General features: G+C 42.9%; 1 protein-coding gene across 1 annotated transcript in view; it reads left to right on the top strand.

Annotated features, from left to right (window-relative positions):
• Positions 1–16,871, top strand: part of WWTR1 (WW domain containing transcription regulator 1) — a 132,902-nt gene that overhangs the window by 103,412 nt on the left and 12,619 nt on the right. Inside the window, exon 3 of the mRNA XM_028503551.2 lies at positions 4,495–4,697. Within this exon, the coding sequence (XP_028359352.1) occupies positions 4,495–4,697 (203 nt within the window). The remainder of the gene's footprint in view (positions 1–4,494; positions 4,698–16,871) is intronic.

Below are 16,871 nucleotides of genomic sequence, written 5' to 3'. Positions count from 1 at the left end.
TTTCTTTGTGTTTCATTATATTAAATAATAGCAATGAAATGTTTCTGGTCACATATCTGCAGAGCATAGTTATATTGATTTCCAAGCACAGAACAGAAAGCCAAGTATTGAAGGCAAAAAGAAACAAAATGGAGAAGGAGATGAAAACAATGAAAAAGAGAAATGTGGATTTAAATTGAAATTCTGACTGTTTTGGAAAGAAAAAAACTGTCTCTGCTTTAGATTTGATGCATTCCTGCTTTGATGGAGAGATCTTGTTTGGGTTATTCCTTTGTGTGGGGACTGGCAAAAGTCTAGAACTGACGAGGTCTTTAGCCTTTTTGAGGCATTTAATGGCAGTCTGCCCTTAACTGGTTTGGCCTCAGATGCTGCATTTGGGATACTCTGCCTCCCTCCCCCCCGCCTTTTTTTTTTTTCTTAAATGAGCTCTTGTTCTCTCCCTAAAATGTTCTGAAATATTTTCCCAAGTTGTATTTTGTTCATCATATATTTAGGTATTTGGCCTTTTCATTCAGGCCTCTTCTCTGCTTATCTCGGCCTTGGGCCTCCTCTGTCCCTATTGTCTCTGAGCGGCTAACAGAAGCAGTGACTTCAAAGAGAGCTCCAGTCTCAGAGAAGGCTTAGTAACAGTTCGAAGTGAAACAACTACAGGGAGCAGAGCGGCAGGTCGAATAATGAGCTCCTGGAAATCAGGTGTCCTGACTCAATCCTCTTTCTCTGGGTATTGATTTCCTCATCTCCACCAGGAGGAGTCACATCAGGCGGGCTCTCAGCTTTGATGACCTTGATTATATTTTAAGCCCTATTTATTTCTCAAATAATTTTGAGATTGCCTCCTTTCACTCCACCAGGAAAATACCGAGTTTGATGCATACATGAGCATTTCATTTTGTGTGTTTTACTTTTACGTTTTGTTTGTGTTTTACGTAAGTAATATGTGTGCATAGGAAAACTTCAAACAGTGCAGAAAAGGAAAAGGAAGATCTCCCATCCCCAACCCCCAGTTTCCTCTGCAGAGGCACCACTGTAACTGCTTTCTTGTGTGTCCTTCTACAGAGATTTGCTGTATATGTATAATAAAGTCCCCCTTTTCTAACTGCAGATAAGAGCATGCTCATAGATATAGTGCTGTCCCTCAAATTTTTCCCTCTCTGAACAATGTTTCTTAGAGGCATACCTGCAGAACTCCCTTGTTCTCTGCAGCAGTGAACACGATTCCTCTCAGTGAATGGATCATCATCTCCCATTGGTGGACATTTTTAGTCTTTGCTATTATGTACTCTACCACAGTGAATAGCTTCTTACAAACTTGTTTCTGTGTGTGCCTTGCTTTAAAAACAAAGCTGTTGTCTAAGCTCCACTCTTTTTCAGTCTCTACAGTTAATAACTGGAGATGTTTAGTCTGAATGGTGAAATCTAAATTAAGTGCAAGAACGCAGCATCTTCACCTTTCCCCTCTGTGGACAGCTGTGTCAGGGCTGATGTTCTGAAGACTAATGAGGGTGTGGTTTTGGAAGAGCTCTTCTCCCAGTCTTACACTCTCCCAGATGAGGACGTAGACATCAATCAAGTCTGCCGGGAGTGTCTGGTTACTATGTGGAGACGAGTGGCAGAGTCCACTGTAAGCAAACCCAGCACAGGCTTTTGTACCCTGACGGCAGTCTTCCCAAGCCAGCCGCTGAAGGTTTTCTGGCTCCTGTTTATTTATCATGTCAATAAGTTACCAGACTTGGGTCATTTTTAAACATGTTTCAACATATCTGAGTTATAAAAATTAACAGAGTTAATAACTTCCAAACTACCAACAAAAAAAACTAACCTTTACAAGCCTCTTTTCCCTAACTCGAGGGTTTCTGGTATTGGAAATATTCAATTTACATATTTCCCTTATAGACACAACTGGGCATTTTTTGTCGTTGTTGTTGTTGCTAGTTATATCAGAAAAAAAGGAGCATCATTTTTTTAGGAGGCTCGGAAGTAACAGTGCCTAGAAATAATCCCCACCCCTTTGGCCTGAAAGAGGTCTAATGAGCTGCTCCCTCCTGGATGTCTGCACTTTGTCTTCCTTGACTCTGCATTTAAGAGCACTTTTTCCCCGTGCATGATCCCTGGCCTCCTACTCAGCCCTTCCAACAGAGGTTGAAATTGTGCTTTAACAAGCTATGGGAATGGAATACTTACTTGGGTTCTTTTGGCACCCCTTAAAAACATAAGAAATTTCCAGGTGCTTTTATTCATCCATCACATTATTTATTGAGCCTCCCGAGTGCCAGAGATGGTGCCAGGAGGTGAGCGTCCTTTGTGGTGGGGTGAATTCAGGAAGGGAGACCTAAATGGTTTAGGCAAACTATTCCACGTATTCTGACCTCCCTCTGCAGTAGCTTGTTACTGAGCAGAGAGTTGTCCATCTATCCAAACCCTCCTTGAAAACTTCCTGTTTGTAACCTGGTCAGCCTTTGGGCCTAGGGTCCGTTTTTGACGACCTGCTGTCTAAGTGGTACTTCCTTGCTAACATAGGCAGACTGTGTGAAGGGTTGCTGTCAGTTTGAGCAATTGTTCCTGTTCTTCAGTCTAAGGCAAGGCAGAGGGCAGCCAAGGACAGTTGACAAAGCAGGTGGACTGGGTTTCAGGAGGCAACTTTGGCCATAGTTCTACTTGCCACTAATCAGAGCACATTTCTTCACCTTTCTGGGTTCGTCTTCTCTTCCAAAAAATGAAGGGATGGACTAGATAACCTCCAAGGTTCCTTACAAAGCCTAACATTGTAAAGTTCCACAGCCACACATAAAATCCCACCTCCTTTCTTCACACATTTCTCACATTTCTTCCAGTAGCATATCGGCTCCCGTGGGAGCAGGAGCTGTTTATTCCAACTGCAAGCCCAGTGCCTAGAACACAGTGGGAATGCAGTAAAGATTTGAGTGAGTATAGCAATACATTTTTCACAAAAAGGAACGGTTTCTACCCTGACCAGTATGGTTCAGTTGGTTGAGTCCTGAAAAATGAAAGGTCACCAGTTCAATTCCTGGTCAGGACACATGCCTGGGTTGCGGGCCCAGTCCCCAGTTGGGGTGCATGCAACATGCAGCTGATGGATGTTTCTCTCACACACTGATGTTTCTTTCCCTTACTTCTCCTGTCTCTAAAAAGAAATAAATAAAAATTTTAAAAATAATGGTTTAGTTCTAGCCTGGTAGCCCAGTTAGAGCATTGTCCCAAAACACTGAAGTTTCGGGTTCCATCCCCAGTAAGGGAACATACAAAAGTCAACCAATGAATACATGAATGGGTGGGACAACAAATTGATGTTTCTCTCTTTCTCTCTCTCTCTCTCACTTTTTCTCTCTCTCTAAAAATCAATCAATTAAGAAAAAAAAATTTTAGAGACTATTCTTGAAAGAAAAAAAAAGTGGTTTACCCCCTCTCCCCTAGCTGGAGGAAGTCCCACCATGAAATTAATTGTTCCTTAGGGGAGCCAATTTTCCTATAGACAATTTTCATTGTGTGTGTGCTTGTGTATGTATATATGTGAGTGAAGTTGCTGTCTTTGCCTCTGACCTAAGAATAAATAGATTTAAAAGCATGGTTATTATAGGATATTGCCCAGGCAGAAGTTAAGCAAATTTGACTGGTAAACTGTTTTGAGAAAAACTAGCACATTTTAAAATGCATTTTTTTGTGCGTGTGAGAATGCCAGTTACAGAATTTATTAGAGGATTTTTTAATTGTTTTCTAATGTGAAGTACAACATGCTAAAATATAAAATGTTGGTAAATGCAGACAAATAGAAAATCCTTAAAGTTAAAACACTTCTAGTGCCTTTATCCAATCACAAGCATCATTAACTTTGTTATGTAATTTCTTTATCACTAATTTTTCTCTTTGCAAAGATTTAAACTTTTTTTTTTCTCAATTAGTTATTTTTTCCTGAGCTTAGCTCTTACTTCTTTGGTGTACCCTTTTTATTAACAAAACATTAATGGTGTCCTGGTCATGTGTATGTCCCTGGTCCAGGTGCTGTGTTTTACATGTTGCTTATCCGTTCCCTCATTCACCCTAGATATTATTGTATACCCAACATGTACTGATGACCATGTCTTTCCTTAGGTCTGTCCTCAGCAGACAGGTTGCCTAAGGAAGTACGCACATACCCAGGTGTCCTGGTGAAATTGTCTCATATGTTGTGGTCACCTTTGTAGAATTTACTTTTGATCACTATCTTCTCTGAAAGGCTTAAAATGCACTCGAGACACAGGCAAGGTATGAATTAACATTTTTACAGGGCACAAAAGATCAAACTAAATGAGTCACGAGTGAGGCCAGTATCTGAGTGTCCATGAATTGAATCAAGGTGGTGATTACTTAAACAGTATTGATTAACAGGAAAGAACTTTGGGAGGAATCTCAGGAATCTATGCTCCAAAGCACAAAACAGTCTGATGGATTCCTGTAGACCCTTGGCATTAATCTCCCGTATGTTCTTCCCTCCCATAGTGATGAATCACCAGCACCAGCAGCAAATGGCACCCAGTTCCCTGAGCCAGCAGAACCACCCTACTCAGAACCCGCCAGCAGGGCTCATGAGTATGCCGAATGCGCTGACCACTCAGCAGCAGCACCAGCAGAAACTTCGGCTTCAGAGGATCCAGATGGAGAGAGAGAGGATTAGAATGCGCCAAGAGGAGCTCATGAGGCAGGTAAGACCTTTCATGGTGCCTGGAGAGGGTTTGTGGCCTTTGTTGCCAAAGCTGTTGGATAGGTAGCTGCTCGCCACCAGGGTAAATCTTTCTCTAGAAGCATTAAAGGCCCAAAGCCCTGCTTTAGACTTCATGAGTAGAACCTAGTTTCTTCTCCCAGCCTCTCTGCCTGTACTGTCTTCAGAGCTAATACAAAGATGAGGTATATCAGCATGCTGCCTTTGGCTGCCACTGCTAGTCTTTAGAAGGAGTATGTTCCAGTTATTTATTGCTGGGTAACAAATTTTCCTGAAATGTAGTGACTTAAAACAATAGCCATATTATTACATCATATACTTTGTGGGGTCTGGAATGTAGGCAGGGCTCAGCTGGACTGTTCTTTTGCTCCACATGGTACTGACTGGGGTCACTTTGTGGTATTCAGCTGGTGGGCAGGCTGGTCTGCAGGGTCCAAGATGGCTTTACTCAGTATGTGGCCCTGTGGTCAGGATAGCTGGGAGAGTGGGCTCTGCAGGGACTAAAACCTGGAGCATCTACATATGGCATGTCTAGCATGGCGATCTCAGAGTAATGGGACATACTGCATAGCAGTGTGGGCCTCCCTGAGAGAATGTTCCGAGAGACAGGAAATGGAACTGCCAGTGTCTTAGGGCCTGGCTCTGGAAACTGTCACAGAGTCACTTCTGCTGAATTCTCTTGATCAGAGCAGTCAGAGATTCCCACTCCACTGCCCCGGATAGAGCAGATAGCAGAGGGGGTGTTCTGTGGAAGAAATGACAATTTGCAAACATATTTGATTCACCATGGAACATGGAAAAGAGGAAAAATTGAGGACGAGTGAAAAAAGAAAATGATTTGCATGTGGACTGGGAGAGTGGTCTGCAAAATTGCCTGGGTGTTGATTGGGAACCTTTGTATCAGACAGCATGTATCCATTTATTTATTTGATTAGTCAACAGAATGTTGATCTGTGGATTGGTCTCAGGGCTATACCTCAAAAACTGAATACAGAGTATCCCTGAGGAAACCCAGTTTTTTTCCCTGCTTCTGAAGCTTGGCCTACGCAAGAACAGAAGTCTTGCTTCTGAGCTGCAAAATGAAGGTAGCACAAGTTTTCGGGAATCTCATAAATTTTGCTGGCTACATTTTGGGGAGAAAAGCTTCAGTTTATTCTGATTCTTCAGACTTGGCTTTATGATTCCCATGAAGCCAGCCAGATACATGGGTACTTCCTTTCACTCGTTCTTGCAGGGAGTAGGGGTATTAGGGTAAATACTATTTTTTTTTCTTTTAATTACAGCTGATACTTTAAAAAATACATTGACTTACCATTAATGAATAATGCATTTCTCATCAAATACATTCTAAGATATAAAGTATTTATGCTATGTGAGGTTTGAAAAACATGGTGAATTAAAATAAGTCCTTATACAGAGCCTTTGAAAATGAGGGAAATAGCTCTGGCTGGTGTGGCTCAGGGGATTGAGCACCGACCTGTGAACCAAAAGGTCACCAGTTTGATTCTCAGTCAGGGCACATGCCTGGGCTGTGGGCCAGATGCTTGGTTGGGGGGCTTGTGATAGGCAACTGATTGATATATCTCTTGCGCAATGATGTTTCTCTCTCTCCCTTTCTCCCTCCCCTCCCCTCTCTCTGAAAGTAAATAAATGAAATCTTGATTAAAAAAAAAGAAAATGAGGGAAATGAACATAAATTGTGCTTTGTTGTTCATTTGAACTATTCTCTAAATTTGAGGTCAGCTTTATATTGTGACTGCAATTTTGCCTTTTACAGTGAGGATTTATGTACAAAAGTTTCATGGTTATTTCAGGGTAACAGTCATTTATACTGCTTTTAGATAAACAGAATCATGTTTCTCAGTAGGAAATAATTATATTATTGTTTTCTGTCTTTGGATAATAATTGCATTTGGAATAACTTTTCTTTTTGATAATGTAGAATAAATTAAACAGTATTGTTATAGTAACATTAGTAAGTTTTCTCTTTGTTTTACATTTCAGTAAGCTTTCATAAGTTTTTTTTTCTTAGACAAAACCATAATCATTCTGCAGAGATGGCTTGTTTCTCAGTTTCCGCCTTTCTGTGTTTCTATCTTGCTCCACCTCCTTCTTTCCCACAGAAAGTATTTCTGAAAGCGGGTGGGGAAAAGTACCCCAGATTGTTTCTTCCATTGCAACCGTAGGTGCTTTTGAACCAGAATGTAGTATTGATGGTTCATATTACAGAAATGCCAACCAAGTTCCTTAAATGCTGATCCCTACAGGGTAAGGAATTTAGTGCATTTTGCTGCCTCATGGTGTGCATTCCACTGTGTAGGACAGTGGGGAGAAAAGCTGTCCAGATTTGCCCACAGAGCCTCACAGAGTTCAGCTTCTACTGTGTGTGTGTGTGTGTGTGTGTGTGTGTGTAGTTGGAAGGAGGAGGAGGAGAAAGAGATGGGATGGATGGTACATGTCTCATTATTTTTATTATGGAATATAGGAATAAAGGTCTAAAGAGGCTTTTTAATGGTGGAAGCCTTTGTTCCCCATCTAGAAGTAACCTGCTCCTTAATGTCAAAGATATTACTTAAAGCCATATAACAACTGGTGTTGGAGTGTTCCAGGATAGTTTTCTGGGGCATTTGTCAAGATGCCTGATTGTGCAGGTGTGGATTATGTCTATCATCTTGGTGGTTTTTCTACTTGTTTCTTTTGGTGATTTTCCTGGTTCACTAGTTGCACTAGTTGCCCTGTCAGGGCAGAGGCAGGGAAATGGATTGGCAGTAAAAGTGATATTTAGTTCACCTGTTAGCCACCTTCCAGCATCTGGTTGAAATGTTATAGGGATGGAGGAAATGATTGGTCCTGGTGAGGTTTGAAGAGTATCCTTACACTTCCGTGTGTTCATTCTGCCCTACTCCATGTCCTTGGTGGTCAACAACTACCTGAATATCCTTGGCTCACTGGGTGGTTTGTAACTGCCCAGCTCCCCTTGTGCTTGAAGGGCAGCCCTAGTTTTAGAGCCTCTCTTCACAGGGTCCTTGCCCCACAGGCAGGCCCTCTGCCTACATGCAGTTTTATCAAGGGAGAATTACCTGTGCTCCATCTCTAGAGTAGGAAGGGAGGGTGACAAACTTAAGTAGATGAATTTATTCCCTAATTCTTGGGAGATCATCACTATTCTGTACATTTTTTTATCATGCTTAAATATATAATAAATGTGAAAGTTCCTTATAAATTCTGTGCTATATAAGTATTCTGTTTCTCTTCTTCTCCTCCTCCTCCCCCTTCTCCCACCTTCCTCTCCTTTCCCCTTCCTCCTTCTTCCTCTTCTTGCTTCTTTCTTCCATGTCATTAGTCCTCTAGGCATATGGTCAGATGATCTTGTGCCATGGAACAAAACCACTCCTCAGTCCTCAGTGCACAATCTGATGTCCACCTCATGATGCCAAGGGCTCCGGTGTTCACTCGTTGCTACTGAAATCATGTCAGGATATTAACAAAATAGATTTGAGGAACGTTTGATTGCAGATCTAAAGTGAACCTCCATGATTTCGTGATGGAAACATGTTTTTAATTCCTTTATCTTACCATCTCTTTATTCAACCCACATGTATATAGTTGGAAAATAATAAATGGGACAAGCAAGTTATATTTTCAGGCAAGTTATATTTTATCAGAGGAGACAATATGATTAAATCTAATTGTTGTCTGGGAGGGTGAATTCAGACTACTCCCTACTTGCTGGGGTCCAGGTACCTGCCATTTTGGCTTTCATTACTGGAGCAGAGGTCAGACTCCTCCAAGCACAGAGTGGGACGAAAGTGAGCATCGGATGCTTCTTTTTTTTTTTTTTTTTTTTTTCCTGGTGGCCCATTTGGCTAACAAGTTGCTGTGTAGCTATAGAATTAGGATCCAAGGGCCAGCAAGATTTGGTGTATCCCCCACTAGAATCTTCTGAAGCAGGAGAGGCTCATTAAAAATGGCTTCTACAATTACCAGCGGCTGCTGCAGCAACAGAGCTGAACTCCATGTATCTGATCATTGATGAATCATCCCGGAATGTGCCAGGTGCTCTGCGTGCAGGGGTGCCATGAGTGTGGCTGCTGGGGCCCCAGTGCACTACCTTGTTAGGGAAGCAGATCTTCACCTGCTGTTAACAGGCATCCAGCACAGACATTGTGGAAAGTGAACTTTGTGAAAGACCTCCTCCATTGTCCCGGATAGTGAGAGTTTAAGTTTTGCTAAATTTTCCAAAAAAGCTTTCAGGCAGCTTCAGGTCCATCAGAGAAATGGCAGTCTTAGGGAAAAAAAAAATTAATCTCAGTTGAAGTTGTACTTCCTGGTATCTTCATATAAAAAGAAAATAGAATCTAGTTTGTGGAGTTTTCTTTTATATTGAAAAGATAATGTTTTTAACTTTAAAAAATATATTTAGTTTTTTCTAGTTAAGATAAAAGAAAGCATTTTTGCTAAGTGAAAGAAGCCAGATCCAAAAAAGCTACATACGATATGATTCCATTTATATGACATTCTGGAACGGGCAAGTAGTAGGAACAGAGAACAGATGAGTGGCGGCCAGGGTGAGGGGAAGGGGAGAGGGGCTGCCTGCAAAGGGACAGCCCTGGGGAATTTGGAGCATCATGGCACAGTTGTATATCTTAACTTTGGTGGCTGTTTCATCACTGCATGTATTTGTCAAAACTCAGAACTGTATGTAAATAAAAATAATAACAAAGATAAAACACATTCATTACAGGAAATATTTCAAGTACTCAGAAAACAAGGAAGGGCATAATAACCACTGATACTTTTACCTAGGTAGAGCAGCTATGAAGATGATGATTTCTGTTCGGTCTTTGTATCTGTGTACGTACATTATTTCTTAAAACACAATTAATACTACATCCTCTTACTGTTTTTTTTTTTAATCTCAATATATTGGGAAGTCATCATTTATTTACTTTCTGTGATGCAAGTTGTGCTATGACTTCAGTCGTATTGATTCTAAGCTACCAGGAATCCTTTCTACCACAGTGTGAAACATGTTTTAAGATAACATGAGCCACATGTGCCTATAATGACTGCCGAATATCCTGCTATTACAGCTTCAAATTCAACACAGTATTTGCTCAGTATTACAAAGGACATGTTTGCAACTTTGCTCAATATAATGGAAAATTTTAGTAACCAGTCAGATATTGAGAAACAGGCTTCTCTGTCCCTATTTACCCATCTGAAAGAACAATTCCTTGACATGAAAACAGACTCATGCCTTTATCTGAGGACAATATTCCCTTTCCTGTATATTATTCATTTCAATATGAAGCAGGGGATATGGGGGGAATGAGCTTCTGCCTCCAAGATTTTAACCTTGAAGATTTCCTGTCAGCCCACAGGGCCCAGAAAACTCTAAGCGGAGAAGCCTTGGCTTCCCCATGCCCCTCCCGAGTGAGGGGCTGTATTGTTGAGAAATCATTATCGTTCCCAAGCAAATCCAGCACTGTTTTTACCTCCATCCTTTCCTTAATTGGGGCTCAGTGGACAGGAGAATGCAGCTTGTCAAACAAAAATGCTGACTAAGCTTGGGCTCTGGTTGTCAGGGCAACAGCGACAAGACAGAGGGTTTGGGCGGGAGGCTGAGGAATTTTTTTGGCAGGTCTCACCAATTTCTCTTGGGCTTGAAAGCCACTACCAGGTCCGGCTGGCCAGCTGGCCAGCTGCTCACGGCCATTCCTGACCAAAGGCCCTGGGGAGGGACACACCCGGCTGTAGCAGCTCTGGTCTGGGGGGAAGGTTCTGAGGTCTGTTTTTTGTCACGTGAAGAATAGCTATTTAGAGAGGTTACAGAGTGTCACAGCATAGCAGAAGCATAAATGGTAGCTACTTCATAAAGTCTTTTCTTTAGAACAGGGGCTATAATTTAACTTTTAAAAAAGCATTTCATGGAATTATGTTTCAGGGTTGACTGTGACTCCACCAATGCATAAATCTCTCTAGAGCAACCTGGCGAGTGAAGTTCATTCACTCCTTGTTCAGCAGATGCTGGAGACACCGAACGCAGAGCAGTGGACAGACAGACTTGGTTCCTCTTTTCATAGGGCTTCCCTTCCAGTCTCCATCAAGTATTCTTGTATATGCCAACCAGTCCCAGAAATAACCCATTTTCTAAAATGTCCTGGTGTTCTTGTGTTGTTGAGGAATAATATAAACTAACGTCTTTTTAAAAGGAGCCTTTTGAAAATGTTATAAATTGAACACATTTTAAAAATGGAGGTTCACGAAGTTTACACAAAGGAAAAAACAGCTTCTTATTTCTGACCTTAATAAGATAATGAAAATATGAAGAAATATTCCATTTCAAAATCCATTCAGCTATTTTTTTTAAGTGAAGAGTGTGTCATGGAATTATGTTGTGATTATAATAGAATATCTAAATTATAATGTGTCCTTTAATTCTAAGAAACAACAGAGATTATAGAATAACACAAGATTGTTATGTACATCCTGAATTAAAAGAGCCACAAACAGGCCGTGGATAATAATTACAGACTCAACAAATGTCTTCCCTGCAGTGCTGGAGTTCCGACTGTTCTTTCATAGCCACATTCGGGCAGCTGAGTGGGTGCGATGAAGTATTTCAGAAAGGGGGGCTCCAGGAAACGTGACAATGAATTTCTAGAACCCTTTGGCACATAGTTAAAAAGAACTTTACATCAGGAATTTTTTTTTTTATGTAAAGAAGGTAAATAATTTAGCATTCTGCCTCTGAAGTCCCTCAGGGTTTTGGCAGAGAGAACAGCTTCTCTGCACCAGAATAACTATTTTAATGTTAGGATTTCAAAATATTGTCTTTATTTTTTTTTCATTTGTTTCTAGTCACCCCACCCTTTATAATTAAAACAATTCAATTTTCCATTTGTGTGGAATCCCTGGCCACACACACTTATATCAAGCAGAGCACCCTCAGAAAAGGTTATTGTCATTCGTTTCTCTTTGAAGTACATTCCAGTGAGCAGGAGCTGGCTGGTGGAGATGCGCCCTAGGCCAAGGACAGAGGGGCTGCAGGATGCTTTCAGCTGCTGTTGACTTTCTCACTCCTCTGTTGATTTATTCCGCAGGCAAGCTGCAGGCGGTGTGGAGCTGGAAGGAGAGGAGGTTTGGGGTTTACTTCCAGGGACACCTTCCACCGACAAATCAGCATTTTCACATCCCTCATCCCTCCAACTATTTTACCCACCACCCTCCCCCCTGGTCCCAGCTGCTAGGAGAGGGTGTTTTTAAACCTACATGTAATTATTCATTTCAGGGAGCTAGATGGACGACCACAGCCTCCACCACAAATTCCGAAAGAGATTCTTAAGCTCTCATTTTGCCACAGTCTTTCCACCCCCAGCCTGGATCTAGAGAAAAAATAAAGTTGTGGTGGAGGAGGGGAGAGGTGGGGTTAGCAGAGGCAGCTTTCCAGATCTTTCTGAAACTGGCCTTTAAAATCTGAACGTATGACTTTGTTGATGTGTTGTGAATTCCCAGGACACTAGCTCCACCCATATACATTGAAAAGGATTATAGAATTCATGTGGTTCCATCTCTTTCCCAATTCAAAACAGTTAACTGTGTTCAAGAGTCAAACAGGCTGTTTTGTTAAATGCTCCTCTCAACTGTCTGAAGGATGAGGGTTAGTATTTCCATTTCAGAGCTGGGAAAACAGGCTCAGAGAAATGAAATACTTGTCCAAGTCCCACAGCCAGTAGGTGAAAAGGGCCAAAAATTTGAGGCCTGCCAACTTCAACCCTCAGCTTTCCCCTCTCTACCACTTTTCGTGTGGCAGTTACAAGAACAGACTCTGGAGCCAGATCTTGGGAAAGTTGCTTCATTTCTCCGTGCCTGTTTCCTCATCTGTAAGATGGAGATGATTGGACTGTCATAAGGATGAAAGGAAAGAGTATGTTAAAATGCTTAGGACAGTGCTTCGCACATCTTGAGCAATATGCAGGTATCAGCTAATATCGGTGCCTCCAAAAACATTTACCGCTGTGAGATGTTCATTCTGTCAGCTGCCTCATGGTACCCGGTTCTTTACAAATAGGGAGTTTAATCTTTATTAACAGCCTAGCAAAATGAGTCAGACGAACAAACTATCAAGGAAGGTTAAGAATTTAGTCTAAGATGTTATAGCTAGGGAGTAACTGAGCTGGGATTTGAACTCCAGTCTTTCTGATTCCAAGGACACTGTTTTTCTTAAAACACCCACAAACAGACACAGTCCTTCCTTCCTTCCCCCTTTGCCCAGTCCAGAGTACCGTATCTCAGGAAAGGAAATAGAAGTCCATGGCTCAGGTAGTCCTCTGGTTCTTCCCAGTTAGTACTCGATCTCGACTGGGAGACCTCCCTGGGTTCCCGGCACCCTCGGCTGAGTCGCCGGGATCTCTGCTAAAACCAGGTGGTGGTTCCCCCTTCTAAAGCTGTGGGGGTCCCCACTCTGCCAGGCCGCATGGTCCTCTCTCCCAGGGCTGCCGCGTGGTTCCCTCTCTCTGGGATGTAGGAGTCTCCACTCTGCTAAAGACACGTGGTTCTCCCTCTCTCAGGGCTGCAGGAGTCTACACTCCGTCAAGTCCGCGTGCTTCTCCTTTCTAAAGCAGCATGGTTCTCCCTCTCAATGGCCGCCAAATCTGGGTTTTAAATCCCCGCGGCCAATCTTCCTCTGCAGCCTCATTTCCAACTCCTCCCACACTCGGCTTCACATGCCAGAACTCATATCCTTCCAGCTTTACTGGGCTGCCATCTTGAGTCTGGGCAGCTGTGGCCCCATGTCCTGGAGCCAATCCTCTCTGAGCTCCCACGCAGGCCCTGTAACTCAGGGGACCCCCCCCCCCCCCAGTTACATCTGGGTGGGGAAGTTACTTCCATTCCCCTGGCTTAGAGCTGATCACAGCTACTTAACATATCTATGCAACCAGTCAAAGGTTATAGATATGCCAAATGACCATGCCAGAGCTTAGGTGCAAGGCTGTTGCTATGCGAAACAGCTCTCAATGGCCCTGCTCCATTTGTCCCTTCCCCCAACCTACACCCTGGGCGGGGGGTTGGGGGGAGCGATGGAGACATCCCAAAATCTCCTGGACACCTTAAGTTCTGGACCCCATTTCAAATGCCTATTTGGGGTCCCCCCTCTTGGCTGCACCCTGTAACAGAGGGACTCTATTCTTATAGAGCAGATCCTTCCTGGCTAGTTTTGGTGGGCTTTTACTGCACATGTACAAGTAGTTGTATTACTTTAAAGCTACTGTGCATGTGGTCTCCCATGATCCTCCCCGACTGGCCACCAGGAAAGAGGGTCCCACAATGCTACCGAATTGACCCCCGTTTCTCCTGGGGTCACCCTGTACTAGGTTCACCTTTCCCTTTGCCAGAGAATTATAGCTTTCCATGTTCGAGATTGGTGAAAAGGAAAGGAGTTATTTATTTAAGTTATACAGACTAAAGGGTAATGACTTAATGTCTTCATCAAAATCCCAAAGTCCCTTAAAACATCCATAAACACACACAGTCCTTCCTTCCCCCCCTTTGCCCAGTCTGGGGTACCACATCTCAGAGAAAGAAATGGAAGTCTGTGGCTCAGGCAGCGCCTGGTTCTTCCCGGTAATCCATGCTCGGCTGGCAGGGACTTCCTTGGTTCCCAGCACCATCAGCTGTGTTGCCGGGATCTCCAGCTAAAGCCGCGTGGTGATTCTTCTCATGGCTGAGGGGGAAGGGGGGGAAGGGTGATCCCCCTGTGCCAAAAGTGCGTGTTTCTCCTTACATGGCTGCAGCTGCATGCTTACCTCTCTTCAATGGCTGCAAGGAGCAGGGGTGGGGGGTCGCCACTCTGCCAAAGCTGAGTGGCGGTTCTCTGCTAAAGCCGCATGGTGATTCTCTCTCGCAGAGCTGCGGGAGTCCCCACTCTGCTAAAGCTGCATGGTTCTCCCCTCAATGGCTGCCCTGTCTGAGTTTTAAATCCCCGCACCAATCTTCCTCTGCAGCCCCATTTCCGACTCCTCCCACACTCGGCCTCACATGCCAGAACTTATATCCTTCCAGCTTTGCTGGGCTGCCATTGTGGGTCTGGGCAGGCATGGCCCATGTCATGGAGCCAACCATCTCCAAGCTCCCACGCAGGCACTGTAACTCGGGGGACCTGCCCCCCAGTTGCTTCTCGGTGGGGAAGTTACTTCCATTCCCCTGGCTCAGAGCTTGGCCACAGCTATTTAACTTATCTGTGTAACCAGCCAAAGGCCATAGATATGTTAAATGACCATGCCAGAGGGTAGCTGCAAGGCTGTTGCTATGGGAAACAGCTCTTAATGGCCCTGCTCCATTTGTCCCTTCGCCCATCCCACACCTGGGGCGGTGGGGGGGAGGTGAGGACATCCTAATATCTGGACACCTTGAGTTCTGGACCCCATTACAAATCCTTCCTTTGGGGACCCTCTGGCTGCACCCTCCTACAAATCCCTCCTTTCAGATATACAACTTTATAATCATATAAAGGGACAATGGATGAACGTCTCATCTTCTCGTAACTGCTTCCGGCTGGACATGGATGTTGTTCTACCTACCCGTGGGTCAGGGGTGCCCTGAAAGGGGGGATGCAGCACAGAGGGAGTCCTTCCTGTAAGGGGAAGGACCTTACAGAATCCTGGTCAGTTGGCTGTCACCAGGAAGTCGCAGGCTCGGTGTCCAAAGGCTGGCATTACTGGACCGTTGGTGTCCTGGTCATATTCTGGAGGTGACAGATTTGGGAAGAATTGGAAGGCACAATTAAATCATAATCACTAAATGACAAAGGCAGAGACTTAAGTAAGGAATGGCTTACTAGGAGGAAGGTGTGCAAGGCATGCTACACCTATCCGAAACTCTTGTGGCTCATTATACTTTACTCGGGCTGAACGTCGATGCTGAAGAACAGAACTTTGGCTGTCTTTGATTTAAAATAGAGGAAGCAAATGGGAAATGGCCCAAATGTTTTCCCCAATGTAGTATAGGCTCTTTCAGCTTTGATTATTAGATATAGTTCTTTTGAATTTTATTTATATATTTAGCCACATAAACATAAAAAAATCTATATTGTATTTATTTGAAATATGCCAGGACTGATTTAAATGAAGAGGAGCCCTAACTGGTGTGGCTCAGTGGGTTGGGCATCGTACTGCTGACTGAAAGATCACTTGTTCGATTCCCAGTCAGGGCACATGCCTGGGTTGTGGGCCAGGTCTTTGGTTGAGGGTGTGTGAGAGGCAATCAATTGAAGTTTCTTTCACACATTGATGTTTCTCTCCCTCTCTTCTCATCTCTATAAAAATAAATAAATAAATAAAATCTTTAAAATAATAAATGAAGAGAAAAGTTTAGGGTTATATATAATGTCCCTGGTCTCTGATATTTTTCTTATAATTTGAACATTTCCATATACAATAACAGATGATTAATAATTCATATGCTTTATGTATATAATATGTATTTTTAATTGCCATGGAATTCCAGAAATGATTCTTATATTTATATCCAAACCACCTAGAAATTTCAAATTCATTCAGTATTCTTAAAACATATGGTGCTCAAATGATGTCAAATACAATGAAATGTAGCCATTTCTTCAATTCGTATGTTTCAAAGGATATCAGTTTGGGGGATAAGCCCCACGTTTATTAGTGTGTGAGTGTGCTTGAGGGGTTGGTGGGTTCCAGTCTCCTTAGAGCAGGTTTAGTCCTTGCTGTTCATCCACATGAGACCTTCAGGTAAACTCTGGTTGGAGAATAAGGTTTCCAGGGCACACTCCCTGCCATGGAAAGATAGCTATCAGAAAATATTCCATTTTTTTCCTAGATTTATCAAGAAGAGACTTCCAAGATTTAGATTATGGATTTTAATTACCTTTTAAAAATCTCCTTTTTTTTCCTGGTTTGCTTTTTATGGATTAACTGAATAAAATTTGTTAGGTAAGTATTCTGGATGTTTGCATTCTGAAAGAGCAGGAGTGAACCAGGTGCCCTAAGTTCAGTATACATTAGCAGTGCAGTGTCTTGTCAATCAGGTCTCTCTCAGCTTGTAAGAGTCATGCTACTGGAACACCTAGTAACAGTGCAATGAACTCTAGTAACCGAAAATTTTTATAGCCGATGACTTCATTAGA

This window comes from Phyllostomus discolor, chromosome 2 (assembly GCF_004126475.2).
Source record: "Phyllostomus discolor isolate MPI-MPIP mPhyDis1 chromosome 2, mPhyDis1.pri.v3, whole genome shotgun sequence".
NCBI classification, from domain to species: Eukaryota; Metazoa; Chordata; class Mammalia; order Chiroptera; family Phyllostomidae; genus Phyllostomus; species Phyllostomus discolor.
The sequence above is the reverse complement of the archived record's forward strand: the minus strand, read 5'-3'. Positions and strand labels throughout refer to the sequence as shown.